The sequence below is a fragment of the Petromyzon marinus genome, chromosome 13 (genome assembly GCF_048934315.1).
Source record: "Petromyzon marinus isolate PM22_M1 ecotype Great Lakes invasive population chromosome 13, UKy_Petmar_22M1.pri1.0, whole genome shotgun sequence".
Lineage (NCBI taxonomy): Eukaryota > Metazoa > Chordata > Hyperoartia > Petromyzontiformes > Petromyzontidae > Petromyzon > Petromyzon marinus.
The window spans coordinates 11,190,281-11,212,856 of NC_133679.1; the positions used below are offsets into that span (position 1 = coordinate 11,190,281).

Consider the following 22,576-nt stretch of genomic DNA (forward strand, 5'->3'; position numbering starts at 1 on the left):
ACATATGTAGTAGTAGCTACATATGTAGTAGTAGCTACACATGTAGTAGCTACATATGTAGTAGTAGCTACACATGTAGTAGTAGCTACATATGTAGTAGTAGCTACACATGTAGTAGTAGCTACATATGTAGTAGCTACACATGTAGTAGTAGCTACACATGTAGTAGCTACATATGTAGTAGTAGCTACACATGTAGTAGTAGCTACACATGTAGTAGCTACTACTACATGTGTAGCAGTAGCTACTACATGTGTAGTAGTAGCTACACATGTAGTAGTAGTTACATATGTAGTAGTAGCTACACATGTAGTAGCTACATGTGTAGTAGTAGCTACATGTGTAGTAGTAGCTACACATGTAGTAGCTACACATGTAGTAGTAGCTACACATGTAGTAGTAGCTACACATGTAGTAGTAGTTACATATGTAGTAGTAGCTACACATGTAGTAGCTACATGTGTAGTAGTAGCTACACATGTAGTAGCTACATGTGTAGTAGTAGCTACACATGTAGTAGTTACATGTGTAGTAGTAGCTACATATGTAGTAGCTACATGTGTAGTAGTAGCTACATATGTAGTAGTAGCTACACATGTAGTAGCTACATATGTAGTAGCTACATATGTAGTAGTAGCTACATATGTAGTAGTAGCTACACATGTAGTAGCTACACATGTAGCTACTACATGTGTAGTAGTCGCTACATATATAGTAGCTACATGTGTAGTAGTAGCTACATATGTAGTGGGGGGAGGGGGGGGTGAGGGCACGGGGGGGGTGAGGGCACGGGGGCCGGGGGGGGGCTCTCGCGTGATGCCCCAAGAACTATTTCATATGTAGTAGCTACATGTGTAGTAGTAGCTACATGTGTAGTAGTAGCTACATATGTAGTAGCTACATGTGTAGTAGTAGCTACATATGTAGTAGCTACATGTGTAGTAGTAGCTACATATGTAATAGCTACATGTGTAGTAGTAGCTACATATGTAGTAGCTACATGTGTAGTAGTAGCTACATATGTAGTAGTAGTTAGATATGTAGTAGCTGCACGTGTAGTAGTAGCTACATATGTAGTAGTAGCTACATATGTAGTAGTAGCTACATATGTAGTAGCTGCACGTGTAGTAGTAGCTACATATGTAGTAGTAGCTACACATGTAGTAGCTACATGTGTAGTAGTAGCTACATGTGTAGTAGTAGCTACATATGTAGTAGTAGCTACACATGTAGTAGTAGCTACATATGTAGTAGTAGCTACATATGTAGTAGTAGCTACACATGTAGTAGCTACATGTGTAGTAGTAGCTACATATGTAGTAGCTACATATGTAGTAGTAGCTACATATGTAGTAGCTACATGTGTAGTAGCTACATGTGTAGTAGTATCTACATGTGTAGTAGCTACATATGTAGTAGTAGCTACACATGTAGTAGTAGCTACATATGTAGTAGTAGCTACACATGTAGTAGCTACATGTGTAGTAGTAGCTACATATGTAGTAGCTACATATGTAGTAGTAGCTACATATGTAGTAGCTACATGTGTAGTAGCTACATGTGTAGTAGTATCTACATGTGTAGTAGCTACATATGTAGTAGTAGCTACACATGTAGTAGCTACATATGTAGTAGTAGCTACATATGTAGTAGTAGCTACATATGTAGTAGTAGCTACATATGTAGTAGTAGCTACATATGTAGTAGTAGCTACATATGTAGTAGTAGCTACATATGTAGTAGTAGCTACGGGCCCCGCACTTTCAAGGGCCCCGCGCTAAATGCTTTCAAGCTATCAATTCCGGTTCAGTGATTCTGCACTTGCTCTGTTACTATAGTACTATACTGCCATATTCCCTGGGTCTTTCGGTAAAGTCACGTAGATACGTTCAAATTAATAAAAAATAAAATAAACAAAAAACCCCGACGTTTCCATCGCAGGCAGTCACCTGATGACGACCGCTTGCGATCGAAACGTCGGGGTTTTTTGTTTATTTTATTTTCATTAAATTTAACGTATCTACGTGACTTTACCGAAAGACCCACAGAATATGAATTCCTGCAGTCATGAAAGCTTTAAGTAAAGATTTACTATACTGCCTTCAACTTTTATGAACGACTGGGTGTTTAAGGTTAGCGATTTGTCGCATTTTCTGGCTGTATAGCAAATGAAAAAATACAATTATTTTACTACGCAAGCAAAAAGCTTGTTTTAATATTTACGTTTTTTTTATTTAGGGCCCCTTCATAACATATGCTGCATACCCCGCACGAGCTTAATCCGGCACTGTGTTCAACGTGTGATGCGTGCGTATGGTTACGTGGTTACGGAAAGAACCAAAGAGTATGGTTACGTGCTCTTTGTTGTTGTTGTTGTTGTTTCAATAACGAGGTGGGGCTTCGTGGAATCAATTCAGTTCAACGTGGCACCGGTTAGGTGTGCAGCTGCACTGCATTCGCAGCTATCGATGTACAAAATTCGACGAGTGTTTAAGGGACTCCACTGAACACTTGGGAGTTTTGGAACATGGCAGGGGGTGGTTGGATAAAAGGTAACTTACCCCACTTCTGGACAGGTCAGGCAAGCTATATGCCCATAGTTGTATGTGCACCTTTTAATGGAATATGGTCATGTACATATACAATGCTTTTTTATGATTAAAATGTATTCTTAGAAATCACAATCAACTACACTTTACAGTTTACTCAAATTATATGCTAAATATATAAGTGATCCATTTCGTTTGGTGGAGTGACCTACAGCTGTGGAGTACAAACAACAGGACGAACATGAGAAACAATCCAAACACATCGTGAGCCCCGTATCGTGACGAACAACTGAATCCTTGCGGGGGGTGAATCATCATTGCACGCTTGTCAGATGGCTCAGAAGATGAGAGGGCAACTCGCAATCGGAAGCTTGCGAGTTCAAAACCTTGACTCAACCCATGATCCCTGCCGGGTCGATAAAATAGGGGCACCGTGGTGGCTAGATGTTGACTACCTCGCCTGATATACAGGAGGACGTGGGTTAAATCGCGACCCTGATGCCTGTATACGTGTAGTTTGTACATTCTCATCACAGTCGCGTAGATTTTTTCCGGGTCGTCCAGTGTTTTCCCTCCGCATTTAGAATCAACATGCGTTTAGAGTATTTGGCTGATATACATTTCCACGTGATAAGCCACTTCGTTTAGCTATCATTTATGGCCAGGTCGCTTCTGAAAAAGAGCTATATAGCTCAGTGAGCCTTACCTGGTAAAATAAAAAAATATACTTTTGTCGTTCTTAGTACCACTTTGTGGGGAAGTCAACAATGGTTGCCCTATGGCTAGACCTGTTTATGTGAATGGAAATGTTGAATTTTCACCACTTGCTCATTTGAGCAGGAAATCACTTTGACTTGATGTGGGCCCTCTGGCCACTCGAATCTCCAGCTTAAATATCATTCCCAGCCACGGATACACCTGATGTGGAGTCAGCAATAAGAGTTGTAGTTGCCTCAAAACATGTTATGATATCTGCTGTGCAAAACAAATACTTTCCAGTCATCATCAAGTACACGTTTTTGTATAGAAAATACACTCGCTTAAATAATGAAGTAATTTAGGTGGCGTAGTGACACAGTGGGATCGCGCACTGTGTTATTAACCCAGTGGTCTGGGTTGGGAATTCCAGCCATGGCTAATGTTAGTGGCGAGTGATATCTGAATTGGTACTGGTCCATATTCTTGGTTCTTTCGGTAAAGTCATGTAGAAGGGAAACAATAAAATAATAAAAATATAAAACAATAAAATTCTCACGACGTTTCGACTGCAACACAAGCAATCATCATCAGGTGTGAAAACAACTTTTTCTTGTTGTGGGTTTCACACCTGATGATGATTGCTTGTGTTGCAGTCGAAACGTCGTGATAATTTTATTGTTTCATATTTGTATTATTTTATTGTTTCCCTTCTACGTGACTTTTCCGAAAGAACCAAGAATATGAATCCCTGCAGTCACGAAAGCTTTAAATCAAAAATGATACTGGTCCCTCCACTTTCACCAAAAGACATTGACCAGGGTGGTGAAGTATGGTCACACAACCCCCATGACCAACACGGCATGAGGGGGAGGCCTTCATCCATCAGTGGATTGACAAAGGATTATACCTCTTTTAAAAACTGATTAATGAAATGGTAATTCAAAAAGCAAACAATATTCGGATACTTAACTTGTAAGTGGCTTTATTTAAACTTACGCAGCTGTAAACTGAAGTGAACGTGATAAGCGACGGCGTGGCTTTGCGAAATTATTCTTTAAGTGAGCTCCACACTTATTTTGTTACCACAAAATTATCGCTTCCTTAAAATACTCCAGATTTTTTCATCTCAAATGACACATCGCTAGAATATCCAGCATTTTACATTTCGCATTAAACTCTGGTTTGATTAAAATGCGACTGGCCCATATTAGTTAAAAGTAAACAAAATTCATCTCCCTTGAATGCATACTAAGCAGCACCTATGTGCACCACAAATAGCTCTTTTAAGACGTTATTTATAAACATTAGTATTCCCAAGACCATTTGCTATGCGAGCACTCCAGAGACATTAACTCTGCATTCAGAAGTGTAGCAAAATCCAATTTTCCACTCAATTGACTTTCAAACTTGTGGTGAAAAGCCCATTTGACCAAACGTGGCAAAATACAAATGAGGCTTTTGGCACACGTGAGAGAAAAAAAATCACCACCACTTTTTAAAGTCGAGAGAGAGAGAGTGAGAAAAACTCTGTTTTTAGGAACATTTCAATAAATTGATGGACTTTTTTTTTCTTAAACTGGCGCCACTCATTTAACACGTTGAGCTCAATAAATTGTGTGTTGTTTTAAATCGACAATATATTTTCTTGTGACTTGCACCGAAATTCGCCCCACGTGGTGCATATAAACAGATGCACAGCGCAATCAGCATCCCAGAAATAATAATAGGAGTAATAATTTTTCTTTTTTAAAGGAACCCGAGCAGTGATTATCAGTCACTCGGTGTTTATATTGGGTCTGCCCGATGTTTAGCCTTCACTTTAGCTGCACGAGAACTCACGTGGGGCTGCGAGAGTGGACGCCACAAGTTACCATTCAGGAAACCGCTTCCCTGATGTTTTATTAAAAGCATTAACTTGAGACCAACTACAACCGAGCAAAAAAAAAACCCAGCGAGGCTTAAGAAAACATGTCTAAGATATAATGCACAGCTGGGTAAAATGAGTGCCTTTTCCCCATAACTTTGTTTTTTTTTTGTCACTGCAGGGTGTCTGGTGTATTAATTGCATTGCCTCGTATCCAGCCGAGTATAACAAACCATGCAATTGTACTACTCGGCGAGTAGTTTATTGCCCAAGAAATGGTATAAATCAGTGAGGAATTGTTGTGGTCCATAACAGCATTGGCTTTTATTTAGTTGCTCACGGTAAGTTTTATGGGGTTGTTTATTCCCCCATGAAAGTCGTTTTTTCTTGCAATTAAGAGTACATCAGTTATTTTTAAAATTCTTAAAAGGATATTGTTAAGTGAGATATATTCATTCAATCTAAACGATAAAAGTAGGTGCAGAGCACACACGCAAAATTACTCCATACGTCTAGAGTACTTGCAAGAGTCCTGTGGAACGGCTGTCCAATACCGCCACGTCAGTGGCTGACAGTGGCACGGGCAGCTCACTACCGTATTTGCACAGGATTCTCAGAAATCGGTCCATTGCGAGAACACCTCTATGTAATGCCACCACAGGGGAAAACAGATTAGAATGGTGGTTTAGCAAAAGGCGAAGCAATTTGCTCCATCGCACACGCAGTCCCAACGCTGTGGGGGGAACTCGCGCGGGCCCCGCTTGCTTCCTGCAGCGAGGGAAGGCAAATTAAGTGTGGCCTGCAGAGGCTCAGCTGACGGATTTGTCCGTGACAGCCGCACGTCGCTCGCAGCCGGCCGGCCGAGCAATGAACTGACTCACCGATCGACTAATTAAGCAACTAACCATACGACTGGCCGATTCACGAAATAACTGACCGACCAAGAAACCAATTAACTGACTGACCAACTGACCAATTAAGTGACTGACCGATCGACCAATTTACCAACCAACTCACTGTTTAAACGATCGACCGACTGACCGTCTGACTGACCACTTGGCCCGACCGACTGGCTGACTGATCAACCAACCGACTCGATCGACCGACCAATTAACCGACCGACTGACCAACTATCCGACGGACAAACAAATTAACAGACCAATGAACACACCGACTGTCTGACTGACCAATCGCCCAGTGAGCTGGACGGCCCCAAGGGCCGCCCTCCTCTTGCGGGTGAACGCGAGGCCCGGGACCGCCCGCCCGGCAGCGGCGGAACACTGCAGTCGGTCTGCGCTAACTCACGCCGCTTTCACATGGCTAATTTTTTTTTCCACCTAATGAATTAACGGATTAATTGCCTCCAACGGCACGAGTGCATTCTGACTCAGTCCCGGTGCAGTGTTGGGGGCACTCAACACAGGATACAATTGTTGGCGTGAGTCAAAAAAATGGTTATTAGCCCTGTAAGGTTGTAATGTACACCGGTGCATTACTGCAGACGAAGCTGTGTGGGGGAACTATTTTGTAAATGTCAACGTTTCTTTTTTTTTTTCAATTTATATAAAAGCTAAGGTTTAAAAAACAAATTGTGTTCCCTTCAATTAATAATTAAACAAATTACCATCGAGTAAAAAACTACAGTTTCATTAAGTTATGGTCTCCCCGCAATAATTCGCCAGTAAGTTGGTGTATTTTAGTTTTCAGTTACAAGTCCAAGAAATAAACATGTTCTGCCCGTGCGTACAATACTCTATTTATTTAAAAAGCAATTACTGAATTTACTTTTAAAAATACTTCTTAAAATTGTCGCATTTGTTCAACACCGTGTGGTCTTAAACAGAGGTGGGAACGGATTGTAGAATGAAAGGCTTTTTTAAAAAAACTAATTTCACACGTCTTGCACAAATACATTCGAATTATTTTCTAACAACTGTTTCTCTGTTTGTCTTTGGTCCATATTTCTTCGAATTAACATTCTAAGGGTCCATTCTGTTAAATAAAATAAGTGTTTCATATCACGTAAAATAGCTTTCTGAAATATTTACAGTTCATAACTGAACGGACAATGAAGGAATAAGAACATTAATTTAAGTTCTTTATCAGAATTAAACATTAAGCCAACAAATGAAATGTCAAACATTTTCATAATCATAACACTGTTGACATATTGCGTGATATACATGTTTTTTTAATTATAATTTTAATGGCAGGGGCTATGGTCACGTAGCAGTTTCCTCACTACGCTATGGATCTGGCAACCTGAGTTCAATTCTAAACTAAACTATTTGAACTTTTTTTTATTTTAATAGGTAAGGCCCACTGAGCTGTATAGCTCTTTTTCAGAAGCGACCTGGCCACAAATGATAGCTCAACAAAGTGGCTGATCACGTGGAAATGTACAGCAGCCATATACTCAAAACGCGTGATGTTGATTCTAATTTTGGAGAGGAAAACCGGAGGACCCAGATAAAAATCCACGTAACCACGGGGAGAGAGAACACGCAAACTCCAAATATACAGCAGGCGTCAGGGTCGAGATTGAATCCACGAACTCTTGCATAACAGGCGAGGTAGTTAACATCTCGCCTGTTAGCCAGGGCTAACGTCCGCCTTTAGGTGGCACAGCGTGAGCACTTGTGCCTCACAGCAAGAAGCCCTGGGTTTCATTCCCAACTCGAGTTCCTTCCTGTGTGCAGTTTGTATGTGCTCCCTTGTTTTACACGGGTTTCCTCCATGTACTCCGGTCTCCTCCCATCAAATAAAAAAAACCGATGTAACCGGTGTTGGTCAAACATCCCGATGGTGAATATTTTACTTGCATATCACTCGATTTAGATTACACACAGCAAGACCCTTCTGAAAAAGAGTTGAGACTCAGTGGGGATTTCCTGGGTAAAACAAGCTCAATAATAATCATAATAGCTGTGCTCGAAATCTGAACCACTTTTTGATACTATGCGCTCTGCCTTTGGTAACCCATACTGACCAGCACGGTGAAGTATGGTCAAAAACCTCCACCACCATGACCGACACGATGTGGGGAGGCCTTCCCTACGGGCAATAATTTATGACTATATCGTTTGAAAAGTATTTGGCAAATGATTAATTAATGTGAACTTTTAAAAAAAAATCCATATCAGCAAAGCACGAATTGCAGTAGATTTAAATCAGGAACATATAGCATTACAATGATGTCAGTGATACGTTTCCCAAAATGCTTCCACTATGACATCACGAACTTTCGTGTGAGGGCAATATAACTCAGAGCAAATGTAACACGGTACTTTAACGTTGTGCGAAATATTCAACATATTGTTTAATATATATCTATATATAGCCGTGACATTAAAACTGCGCTTATTACTGGTCAGGATAAATCCTCACGCAACATCGACGAGGTAGCGAACCATCGTTCCTCGGGTTTTTGCACGGCGCTATTCTGGCATTTAATCGGTCAATGCCATTATGAATGCGGCGCAAGAAAAGAAGACGGAAAAAGTCCTCTTAACGTGCACACTTATCCATATTCCATTACGCAGTGATTAACTTTAAAGCCGGTTTCAGTAGCGGCAATCAGTACCTACGGCATGAGCAGGACAGCTGCTTTTAGTTGTGCGAAGGGGCCTTTTTGTGTGTGTGTGTGTGCCATGATTGGGAGTTAATTCTACTCCGCAACAACAGTTACCCCGACATAGCGCACACTGGCGAGGGGACGAAACCACTTAACGTATCAGCTTTGATAGCTCTGGACAATTTATGGCAATTACTGCAATTTTCTCCTGCGTCGTTCTGTCTTTGACTGAAATAAACCGGGGCCCACCGCCGGAAATCTTTAACATATGTTGATTGCTACTGGAAATCAATCACTGACGGGGCCAAACTTAAATGCGTCCAATATAGTACACACAACTACAATAAACACACGCTGTAATGAATTTTGTTTCCATTTAAACAAAGTGGGTTATTTTAAGGCAATTGCGCGTGTAAAAAAAAAAACTCGTAATGATTGCCGTTTAAAGGATTCGCAAACACAGATCGCCTCTGGAAAAATAATAATCCCAAGCCATTCACGAATGTAGTGCGCGCGGCAGCTTGTCAGCAGGATAAATGTTATTGTCTGGATTTTTTAATATTTCACTCCTTTTTGACAAAAAGAAACAAATGAGAACTTCAGCGTGTAAGTTTATTTGTATTTTTTTTTTGGGGGGGGGGGAGAGGGATATGCCGGTAGATACTACACGAATTAAAAAAATAAACGAGCTTATTTTTTTCCCCTTGCGCGGTGCCTGCCGCAACGTGACATTTTACACCATTTCATTGCGACGGGGTTTTAACCAATTTTTTTTTGTTGTTGTTGCTGTGAAGAATGGTTAAAGCAACAGAGCTCTCATCCAGCCGCGATTATGATGTTGAACTTGGACCAATTTCCACGCGTGCGCTCTCTCCCCCTCTCATTTTTCTCGTCTCCGCCACCCTCGCTGCTTCGCGCGACGCATCAACGGGGACGCAGCGAGAAGGGTTCCCTCCCTTACCGCGCGTGCGCACGCGAGATAGATTCTTGCGCGCGGGTGCGTGTGTGTGTGTATGTGTGTGAGTGTGTTGAAGCAGGCAATAGGGCACTGTGAGAGGCCTCCGAGGGCTTTAGTGAATTTCTTTTTTTTTTAAACATCCTGCAATTATTACACCAAAGGTGGCAGTCCAATGACTGCTTGAGTGACCCTTGCATGTTCCACTAAACAGACGGTTGAAACTCTATCCTCTGGTTACAGCATCGAGGCTGTTTTTATTCCGTGACAAGTTTCAGCACTTGTTATTTTGGCGTCAGAGGAATTAATGGCATCAAGGTGGAATTGCAGTTGCTTTTTTTTTCCCCTCTCCCTTCTCCTCCTCCTCCTTCTCGCCTTTTTAATGCACGCCTAATATACAGCTCTCTAAGAGTGTCCCCGCTGGACGTAAATTTGAGCATTTTAAGTGCCGTGCTTTTCCCCTGCCAGGTTCCTGCAGTCTGCTTGAGGTTGTGCCAGTTAACGAGCCGTCTCTCCCCTCCGTTGTGTGATTTCTCACCATTGTTTTCATAGCGCGGCAAATCACGCGAATGCCCAGCTATTGTTGCCGACCGCCGCCGCGGATTGCGCCCGTGTTTTAATCCGTGCCATGAACGCATGAATAAAGTACTGTGAGGCTCATACCGCACTAAACAGGATCTATTATTATGGGTTCATTTAAATGTCCGCATGATGGAGAGCAGAAACAATGTAATGCAATATTCTTTTCTTTCAAGCGTACATTCAAGCGTGTGAATTATTTGTCGTAGAAAAAAAACCCCCAATAATAATAATCTACATTTGTGCACTTTAACGGGACTCAGTCTTGTCTTCATCTTCCCTGTTCCCCTCAGGCACACATGAGGCACCGGGGGAGGGGGGGGGCAGGGTGGACGGCAGTCTCCGGGGAGTCCAGGCCCGGCCCAGGTCTCCCCCGTCTCCTGCCGTGGCTGACTTAACTAATCACGCTGGCAATGACTGTTTAGACACCTCCGGCCTGAACTTTAAAAAAATCGCCCTTCCCAGCCCCCAACCTCCCTCTGCACGCTCCACACAGCCCCAGTGACTCTCGCTCGCTCGCTCGCTCGTGCAAGTCCCGCACGGTCACCCGTGCCGTTCCCACCGATCCCACCATCTCTCTCTCCCGCCCGCGCGCCGCTCACCACCCATCAACCCAAACGCCCGAGCGGTAACCCACACTGTAAACTATCCGCGGTGGTCCGCCGCCAAAAGTTACGTGGATCCCCGCCGCCCGCAGACGAGCTCCAAATTCGGGGAGGGGGTGGAGGGGGGGAGGGCTCGCGCTGTTTTCGTTTGCGCCCCATCCATCACCGGTGCCGGTCTATCCATAAGCGAGACGACTTGCAGAGCCGCGGGGCTGGGGAGGGGAGCCCCGCTCGCGAGCGCGCCGTCTCGGCCAAGCCCCCATCCCGCGAGCCCTCTCCTCCGCGATGGAACCCGCGGCTCACAGCCCCATGCTGCTGCTGCTGATGATGCTGCTGCTGCTGATGATGATGCTGCTGCTGCTGCAGCTGGAGCTGCAGCTGCTGCTGCTGCTGCTGGAGCCCAGCAGAGCCCCTTTCATTTGCTCTTGGTTTGCGATCATTTATCCGGGACGTGCGGGGCACGCGTAAAACATTTCGACCTGCGCCCAATACGAGGTGCAGACAAATGTTTTAATGCGCGGTCATATTTCGGCCACCCGCACGTAACATCGGTAGAAGTGCCCACGTTTGCTAACTTACTGAATTTCCCCTCAATTAGGGGTCCGCTAAAATGGAGCAATGTCATTGATGGGTGCCCCAAGCGGCTGATTGATAGTGCAGGCATAGCGAGCTGAGGAAATTGGTCAGTTAAGTGAAACCTTTGTTGGTTGATTTTAGCTTTTGAATAGCGGATCACCCGCATAATTTTGTTTTAATTCACACAAAAAAAAACAACAACTTGGTTACCTTTACGCGGGTGCCAGACAAGCGTGGAATATATGCCAAATGTGAGTTGGGTCTTTATAGGAGTTAAGTGTGGAGAGTTTTCCGCATGGCAAGTGGTCTGAATAGCCACGGGGGGTGGAGCGATTACACCAGAGGTTTCCACGCGTGCAAAAGCCTAAATATCGCGTTGGCAACAGGCATCGCATTTTAACAGCGTCGGTATTTTCATTCGATCCCGTCAAATCGTAGGCCATTAATAATATTTTTACTGCACAAATGTAGAGTACATCATCGTGGATCACTTCTGGCTGCTCAGTGGGGCCGTGGCACGATTTGCTGTCATTACCATCGTTTGGCAATGAGAGATGGATGCGCTGCCCTGCCATAATGAAATTAAAAATCCCTTTACTGTGGCGCTCGTCTCTGTGGCTCTGCTGCCGTGTAGCTCTCCCGTGTGCTTTCGGCTTGCACCGCGTGTTCTGTTCGGCGTGATGACCAACGTTTAAATCCATGTTGCTGGGAGCTTCTTCAATTCCCGAAGAGAGCTAAACAATATCCCTCCCCACCCGCCCTCCCCCCCCCACAAAACGTGAATCACTTAGTCTAAAGTCTATTTTTCAGGATGGTCCTACATTGAGATCATTTTACACGAGGAAAAGACTTGAAGAGCAACCAGAGCATTTTCTAATCATGTGACTGAACCCACATTTTTTAAATCATAAATTTGCCAATTCTCTCCACTACATCCAACAGCTCGTAACACAGAAAACGCTCAGGCTGTCTAACTCAACGTGCATTTCGATAACGTGAAACACAGCGGTCCCTGTCGTGGTGGTGCTGACCAGGGGGGTAGGGTGAGGGGTTACCACGTGGGAGTCAGAGTGGGAGGAGGAGGTTGCAATCGCCCCAACTCCTCTTATTCAAACAAACAAGAGCCGAGTGAGATAAAGCCTTTGAGCTCTGCCTAATGCCGTGTTGACCAAACCTCTGCGTCAGGGTGGCTGGAGCACATCCTTCACGTCAGTTATTCCTTTAAAAAAAAACGTTCCTACTCCCACACCGAATTTAGGATAATTGCCCTTCAATTACTCAAATTAAAGCAACAATATATTTCGGGGAGTTGTGGCGCAGTGGTTCATGAGCTGCGCTATGAACCTGAGTGAGCCGAGTTTAATTCCCATCCATCAGCGGCAAGTGGTGTTTGAGATACAGCTGCAGGATAGGAGCTCAATGCATCCCAATTGCAACGTACTGCAATTGTGTCCTACAATGTAATCACAGCTAGCTAAGATGGTATTTGGGGACACATTTTGCCCCTCTTGTTAATGATAAAGGTGTCCAAAGTAGAGGCGCAGTTGTTAGCACACCGCGCCATGAGCCTGGGGCCCTGAGTTTTATTCCCGGCCAATGGCTAAATATCAGTGGCGGGCGAGTGATATCTGAACCGGTCTGAGGTCTCCCACCCATTTCACCAACTCGCCTTACCAGCGTGGTGACGTATGGTAAAAACAATCCCAATGGCGTGGGGTGAAACTCGGCCATTAGTGGACTAACAAACTTCTGATAACTATTGTGAAATTAGTGATGGAGACATTTGGAACATTTTTGCCATTCTATCTCCGGAACATGAATAGGATCCAAAAAAAATCGCTCCCGTGAGTTGTTGAGATCTTGTTGCTGTGGTTGTAACCAGCAAAGTAAAATTTATAGCTAGGTTTTCCAATGATATAAGTAATCGATTACTCTACCGACTATCAGTACAGTCACTCGATTAATCGCATAATGCTAAAATACTTTGGGGGGGGGGGGGGGAAGACGGCCTCACGTGTTCCCACGTGTAGCTTGGTGATGTTATTGACATCATCAGCCGTGTGACACTGGGCATTGCTGGAAGGGGGTGGGGGGGGGGTCCCGCTTTCAGCAGGCAGAATGTTGGTGGGGGGGGGCACACCATTTTTAAAGGGGCCAGGGTAATCGACCACAGCAAAATAAGCTATTCATAGCTGTTTATCCGATTATAAACTCAATCGACGAATTGTCTCAGCTTTAGTAAAACGTACATTATTCATCCCGTCTGACCAGATGCCACAGTCACCGACTGCCTCTCGATGGGAGAGAGACACAACAGTATCCATAACGCTAAACGCTAACTCGCTCTAATGCAAGGCCAGTGTGAAACGAAAAACATTTCAAAATTACCGTTCAAATTGGTCTCGAAAAAAACCCAACAGGACTTAATTGTGGCTTTCAAACAGCAATCTGAGTAATGACTGAATTCACTTTTATTGCCTGCGAGAATGTAAACATTGCGTCTGGGCCGTACGAATATAATTCGTTTGTTTGATTGAAATAAAAATATAACCCCAGTTATACATTCCCATTAAATAAAGCGGTTATTGTCGGCGCAATTAAGCATACGGGGCAATGCGGCATCTCAGAGAGAGAGAGAGAAAGCTCCGTGGCATTTTCGTCTTTTTTGTATCCTGGGTAATCGTAAACCGCTCCACGGCCCCCGCGCAGCGATGAAATATACTGAGGAGGAAGGCGATTTACAGCTGTGGCTGTGCATTCATCATTGTCTCCGGCATCACATGGATTTTAACTGACGTTTTAAGTGTGTGTTTTCTCTTCGGCTCTGCTGGCCGAATGGTGCAGTCGTGGTCAGAGAGGTTTTGGGGGGGGGTGGGGGTGGGTGTAGGCATGGCAGGGCTGTGGTGGATGGGGGTGGGTGATGGCCTGAGGATGTGAGCTATTATGTATAATTTATTGATAGAGTTTTAATTTCAGCAGAAGCCTCTGCAGCCGCGCCGTAATCACGACCTGAAACGGGACACCGACAACCGCTTGCCCCCCAAAAAAACAGCGACGCGGGCCAACACGCTGAATGACACGCGGGGTAACTTGCCGTTCCCCAGCCTTTCACTTTGTTTCGCTCCCTTCCCGCGCCCGTTATTCCGCGGGTACTTGCTGAACAACTCTTAGCGAACAGGGAAATAAAGTAATAGGCGACGTTTCAGGCAATTAACCTGGTTTTTTTTTCATTAGCGGTGAGACACAAAAAATAAGGGCCATTGCTCAAACGCGTCGCCTGTTGTTATATTTGGGAGGTGTTCTGCTTAATTTTAGAGTCGCAATGTTATTGACGAATCCGTCAGGAGTTTTTTTTTTGCGATCGTGCACCACTGCCCAATATGTGTCAAACAACAAAATTAAAAAAAAAATTAGCTTCACAGGGAATGTACTGTAGCCGTGTTACTTTGTTAATACGAGGTTTTAAAATAAATACGTAAAAATCACCGGGTTAAAGAAAGGCCACCTGCTCACGACTTACACGCGGGGTTTGCACTGCGCGTAAATATTCCACGTGTCGAATGTTGGGTGCGCAAAAAATAAAGAACACGCCAGGAATCTTTTGGGTTGGAAACGTCTGGGTGTGTAAATTACATATTATATATACACACACACACACGAGTGCTCACTGTACGAAATACATTTTGGAAAAGTGTATCAATTTCATTAGATAAATATACACACGTAGACATGAATATACACCTACAGAGAGAATTGATTTTGTTTTATACTCTTGGAGTGAAAGGGTTTTAAAGTAATGTTTTACAAAAAAATATTTTGAGTATTAGGTTCGCTTGTGAATTTCAAGTTTAGTGCCAAACCTTCCAACGGTTCTCTATCTCTCTCTGTCCGTTGATTATGAAGTAGCCTCACCATAAGCACAACCCTTCACTCACAACTGCCGAAAATCACACTCTTGGAATTTAGTTTAAATCGCTTGAAAGTAGTCGGTCCTAATGAAAGAAATAAAATATGGACCCGCATTGGCAGCTGTGCGAAACGACACATCCATACATATTCCAGGAGACTTGTCATCGGCACTGGCCTTGTATTAGAACTAAAAATATAGGAATTATGAATGTCACATCTATCATGGGAAAGCATCAATGAGTCTCACGAGACCTTTTTTTTTTAAGTCCTGCCTTGGGACGTTATGATCAATGTGTACTTAAGGAATGAGTGTTTCTGCGCGTTGGAGGAAACCGGGATGGCAACGATTCACCTCTCTCTCCGGAGTCGGCGAGTCGTCTGAAATTAGGATAGCAATTACGACGAATACATAACAGCACTCTACGTGATTTTCTTCGTAGTGGTTTAATATAGCGGCCTCTAGTGGCTGGGGACTGTTACTTGAACGCATTACAAACAACGAAAAAACTCATTAAAAACTATCGATTATCACACGAACGTTTCAATGATTATTTAGATGATTATTTTTTAAAACAGAAATCCATCGATTAATCGATGACGCACTATCGTCACGCAGACAAGACAAAGACCCTGATGGCGCGGGTGATGTTAGCGAGCAGCTATGAAGGCCGCCACGGGGGGGGGGATGGGTGGCCAGCACCCGACCACCTTAATCTCCCTCGTTCAGATGTTTATACACCGATACATTTAACGTTGAGTCATTCTACAAAGATCCCACGTGGAGTCTTAACAGACTGTTGGGGCAAGCGCTGTTCGCGATCACCTATGAAGGCCGGCACGGCACACGAGGGGGTGGCTGACCAACGCCACGCCCGGCCGCCTTTGTCTCTCCAGTGGTGATGTTATTTATTAAAACACCGCCCCAGGTACTCATTTGAGGCTGAGTCGACCTAGGGGGAGGAGGCCCGCGACCGGTTCAGATAATCGTCGCTGCCGTTGGCCGTGGGCGGGAATCGACCTCGCGGGTCTACTGCCGGCTTCGTGTCGCAAACCGCTGATGCGCATCCCGAGTCCCGCCGACACAGGCAGCCGCGGCGAGGAACGTCGTGGGCTCGGCCGTCCGTACCTCCCAGAGGTGGCGGGTGTTGCGCACCGCTCCCGCCCGCAGCCTCTCCACGGGCACCCGCGCTCCGTCGTAGGGGCCCAGCCAGGTGCCCGCGGGCAGCCGCTGGGCAGCGCAGAGGCCGAGCCCGGCGCCGGGCAGCCCGCTGCCGGACAGGCAGAGCTCGCGGGGCAGCGAGGCGCGCACGGACGCCGGCGGCTCGGGGCGCAGGGAGGATGAGGCCGATGCCGGCGGGGCGCTGGTGCCGACCAAGCGACGGAGCGAGTGCAGGGGGCCGTGCATGGGGCACTCGCCACTGCGATTGTCGGCACACATGTCGCAACCTGTATGTGGTAAGAGGAGTGGCGGGGGGGGGGGGGTGTAGGGGAGCGGTAGTGTAGTGGTTAGCGCGCTGCACGACAAATCTCGAGTTCGATTCCCGCTCACGGAGGACAACAGCACCAGTGGCTGTTATTCTGAGCTGGTCCCTGGGCCTCCTTCCCCCTCGGTCGACTCTGCCTCGAGTGAGTACCTGGCGTGGTGTGTGAGGGAAACATCGTCACTTAGGAAGACAAAGGCGGCCGGGCGTGGTGATTGCCGGCCCAGCCCCTCCTGTGCCGTGCCGGCCTTCAAAGGTGCGACTCGCTAACAGCACTTGCCCCCAACAGCCTGTCTGAGGCTATACGGGGTGGGGGGGGGGTGGAGATCTGTGCCATTGGTGAGAGGAGTGATGAGCGAACAGTGGCCATCATTTCCATCCCTCAACCTCCACTGCTGTACCGCCATCGTCACCGTCAACACCATCTCTACAGTAACCATCACAGCCACCACCACCACCATCATCATCATCACCATCTCTACAGTAACCATCACAGCCGCCACCACCACCATCATCATCACCATCTCTACAGTAACCATCACAGCCGCCACCACCATCATCACCATCTCTACAGTAACCATCACAGCCGCCACCACCACCATCATCATCATCACCATCTCTACAGTAACCATCACAGCCGCCACCACCACCATCATCATCACCATCTCTACAGTAACCATCACAGCCGCCACCACCACCATCACCATCTCTACAGTAACCATGACAGCCACCACCACCACCATCATCATCATCACCATCTCTACAGTAACCATCACAGCCACCACCACCATCATCATCATCACCATCTCTACAGTAACCATCACAGCCGCCACCACCACCATCATCATCACCATCTCTACAGTAACCATCACAGCCGCCACCACCACCATCACCATCTCTACAGTAACCATCACAGCCACCACCACCATCATCATCATCACCATCTCTACAGTAACCATCACAGCCGCCACCACCACCATCATCATCATCATCTCTACAGTAACCATCACAGCCGCCACCACCACCATCACCATCTCTACAGTAACCATCACAGCCACCACCACCACCATCATCATCATCACCATCTCTACAGTAACCATCACAGCCACCACCACCACCATCATCACCATCATCACCATCTCTACAGTAACCATCACAGCCACCACCACCATCATCATCATCACCATCTCTACAGTAACCATCACAGCCGCCACCACCATCATCATCATCTCTACAGTAACCATCACAGCCACCACCACCATCATCACCATCTCTACAGTAACCATCACAGCCACCACCACCATCATCATCATCATCACCATCTCTACAGTAACCATCACAGCCGCCACCACCATCATCATCATCTCTACAGTAACCATCACAGCCACCACCACCATCATCACCATCTCTACAGTAACCATCACAGCCGCCACCACCATCATCATCATCTCTACAGTAACCATCACAGCCACCACCACCATCATCACCATCTCTACAGTAACCATCACAGCCACCACCACCATCATCATCATCACCATCTCTACAGTAACCATCACAGCCGCCACCACCATCATCATCATCTCTACAGTAACCATCACAGCCACCACCACCATCATCACCATCTCTACAGTAACCATCACAGCCGCCACCACCACCATCATCATCATCCCCGACTGCCCTGGGGCGGTGACACGGCAAGAGTTTGCAAGAGGGTTCGTGGTTCGAATCCAGAGGCCCTCCCTGGCCATAACTGCGAGTGCTAATTACCATCACGATATCCGCCGTCTGCTTCACAGTGGACCTGTCCAGGACTGAGCTCCGGAAAATGTTTCGCCGCTGCGAGGCTACGCTGTCCTGTCCTGTACTTCTATGCTTCCACGTCTGCGTCCCCCCTCGCCTTCTCCTCGCTGTGGTGAATAAATAAATACCCCAGCCCACACGGCCTGGGGAGACCTTTATCCAGCAGTGGATTGACAAAGGGCTCCAACGTTTACAATGGAAACGCGGTATACCCAAGGGACCAAGTCAGATGCTACTCGCCACCGCCGGTGTTAGCCGTCGATGAGAAACGACCTCAGGTCACCGTGTTCATAGCGCAGCGCGCTAACTACCGCGCCACCGCTCAATTTTATCTCAAACGTAAGTCTACCTTGAACATATTTTTTTTGTTAATATGCTCATCGCTTTTACTTGTAAGGGATTTTAATTCATACATAGTGTAACGTATTACCGCGTGCTATGAGGAAGGGCCGTTCCCCAAAACGTCGCCAGTTACGTATTAAGACCATGGGGGGTTGTTGACGAGTGTGTGATCGAGATTGTTTCCTTGTTGCGCATTGCTCATTCATGAATAACGTTAATAACGTCATTCATTAATAACGTTAATAACGTCATTCATGAATAACGTTTGTTAACGCGCACGACGTGAACTTTAAAAGGGCATTCGGAGAGGGCCTCCTCTGGCCTCCATACACGGGTCAAGCTGTCCGCCTCTGTGCCCCGACAGCCGCGTGTTTACATTTCGCCCTGCCAGCCCCAACGCGAAGACATTCCCTGTCTCCCTGCCATGCATTGCACACACACACACGCGCACGCGGGAGCATTTTACTTGCAGGCTTATCTCTATGTCCGAGCGGTCCTATATTTAGCCACACGACGGCCCATTGAGACGAATTGCCTCTTTTGTGTGTGAGACTTGAGAAATAATTCTGGCTTAGGCAAAAGGACAGCTATTTAACTTTTGTTTTAGGATCTACAGTACTGTATATATGTGTGTGTGTTTGCTATGACTTTCCGGGTACATTTAAATTGTAAAAAAAAAATATGCCCTGTGACACTGACCAGGGAACCTCGACCACTAAACGCATCCACTCCTCTCGCTCTTCCTCTTGCGAGTGGCCAAGGTTGTTATAAACGACTTAGCGAACATAAGGCGCCGTAACACGATGACAGTCTTTCCAAATCCGCGTCGGTCATTGGGGTTGATTGACCATACTTCACCAAGCTGGTCATCAGTGTAGCTTGTTTGACTGGTCGACTTAACACTCGCCACTGATTTTAACCGATGATGATGATTTATGCTCCTTTTCGTCCAGGAACAGCGAGCGGCTTTTGGCGAACCATCGAACAAAGACGCTCACTGCATCGCGCCCTTTCGGATGCGCTTTTGCGGCCGTCTGGAATGCTCTCTTCCTTCTGATATTAGGAAACCACTGGAGCTATGCACTTTGAAATCGTCGACATTGAAAACTCATTTATTTAGAACTGCTTTTTGCACGGTTGGCTACGTACGGCGCGAAATAAGTTCAACATACATACTGCGGCCCGGAATTCAACTTGCGATGTCGGGTTCATAGCACATCGCGGCAAACTGATGCGCCATAGCTCTACGTACTACACACTGGCACATGTACGTCATTCAAAACAAAGACACCCTAAAACCATATAGACCCTTGGGGGCGGGTGAATGAGCGATCGCCTTTGAAAGCCGGCACTGCGCACGAGAACGGTGGCGTTAACCACGCCCGGCCGCCTTTGTCTCCCCAGCGCTGATGTTTTACCCAGAGTGCCCGGATGCTCATTTAAGGAGGGACCTCGGGTCGCCGGTGTTGGTCGCGCACTGCGATTACCACCGCACTACCGCTGCAACACGCGTGCTGTGTGGTGAGGGGCCATCCATTGAGTGGGCACGCAAAAGTCTGTCAAAACTTGACCCCTCCCTGTACGCACGCGGACTTTTTACACCTCCCCCCACCCCCACCTGCGTACGTACGCCTGACGCACCCCCCCCACCCCCCCCACCCCGAATCCTATAGAACGGCCGATATTGAATCCACGCAGAAACGATCGAGGATTAATAATATTCACGTGTTTAAGCAGACAGACTGCATTAAAGAATCAAGTCGCGTACCCTGGCCACTTATTTTGCTGAGATGCGTGATTGCTCGCAGTCAAGGCGGGCAAGGTGGCACGCGAGTGACACCTCTCCCACAGTTCCACTTCTCCCGGCAGTAACTTGTTGTCTGAACAGCTGAAGAAACTGAACTGTGGCTCATTTGAAGGCCAATGTAGACAAATTATTATCGAGGCTTCACCCCAGCCTCCCGTTTCCTATTCGTACGTACATTGTCAGTAGACCCCCCCATACGCAAGCGCACGCATTTGGGTTAACCTCCCCTACATGCGTACGTACTAAATGGACGTCCCCTAATGACTACTTCCACGTGCACCCCGCACGTGAAAACGAAATCGCGTCTTCCCCCTTCCGGGATGAGGAGCCGCGCGTGGCGCTCCCCATCAACGCCATCCCCAGACCGCGATGCGCGTGCGTGAGTGCGTCTTTTTTTGTTTGTTTAACAATGAACCCTTTAAAAAATAACAACAGCGCCAAAGCGTGGCCCTGCGTTGTTTATAAAACAAACACGCGCTCGTAAGAGAGCAAATCCCACCAGAAATTAGACCGTCATTAAAAAAAACAATTCTGGTTCCACGTGTCCAGACCGGGTCAGTTGTTTGGCTCTGGCTCCGTGGCAGATGCCGAGTCAAATCTTCACTGCAAGGGGGGTTCTACCCCCCACCCCCCACCCCCCCCGTCTCTTGACTCGTGGTTGTAGTCACGGTGGGGTTACACATCACGCTGCGTACGCGTGCCCGCTTTGTCAACCACACTGCTGTTGTCGTTCATGGGAGGAAGTGGTGGGAAGAGGGGGCATTTGACCATACTTCACCACGCTGGTTAGCGAATAGCGACATATCACTCGCCACTGATGTGTAGCTAGCAGGGATGGGGAATTTAACTCAGGTCCATGGTATGGTTCGTTCACCTTTAAGTAGTACGTTCCGCAAATCCACTGCGCAGCTGATTGACTGGAGCACATTGCAAGGTGTGTTAACTGTTGCCTGAGTGCCATTATGCTAAACACTATCGCACTTACGATAACGTTAAGAAGCTGATCGATGTGTTATAAGCGCCAACACGTATACGCGTGTGGACGCATGTTCGCATTTGGTAAGTGACTTATCTATCTTGTTTCGTAAACCTCGCCATGAGCACTGCACATTCCGTGATTAAAAACTCACCACTTGATTTATTAATACTGCCATCGAGAATATTATCAGCACTCATTATCTATCCACTTCAAGATGAAGGCATTCGTGATGTGTTGCCACTATGCTTCTTACGTATATAAACAGGATGACATTTTTGACGAAGGACCCTACTTGAGTGACAGGCGAATGGTCCTCATGCACTGAAGAAGAGTGCTTGCCCGAAACATCACCGACAATAATTTGTGCTAGAAAGAAGTGCATAATAAGGCTTTTTTTTCTTTCTTGGGCTAGATCGCCTAAATATGTGTCGTTAAACCCGCCACCACCCGACACAGCCAATTATTAATGTTTATCACGTAAACAAAACGTGCCAATTAGTTACTACTTCAGCACACCGGTGTGCTGGACAGTAAACCCACAACATTTACAATTCGAGTACGACGTTCCGCTGGTGATTAGACCCAGCCTCATCAGGCGATTAGCCAGAATTGTGCAGAAGTCCTCCTGCTTGCGGTCTTAAGGCAGCACAGTTATGACGAATGCGGCAGATGTTACAATTAAAACGTCTACACCACTGCCTAGGCAATGCCTCCTGGTATCGTCGTATCGTGTATAACCATGGCCGCCGATGATGCTGACGATGGAGGGGTGTAATGGAGTAGGCGGCCAACGAGTCCAATAGAGAGAGGGTGCGAGAGACGGTGTGGTGACGGGACACACACGCCCGCAAGCTTCG

General features: G+C 46.4%; 1 protein-coding gene across 2 annotated transcripts in view; it reads right to left on the bottom strand.

Moving 5' to 3' along the window:
* The window catches only part of PRDM6 (PR/SET domain 6), a 63,016-nt gene that overhangs the window by 20,960 nt on the left and 19,480 nt on the right, over positions 1 to 22,576 (bottom strand). For both annotated transcript variants that reach the window (XM_032953509.2, XM_076066858.1), the window contains exon 3: positions 16,437 to 16,756. In XM_032953509.2, coding sequence (XP_032809400.2) covers positions 16,437 to 16,756 — 320 coding nt within the window. The remainder of the gene's footprint in view (positions 1 to 16,436; positions 16,757 to 22,576) is intronic.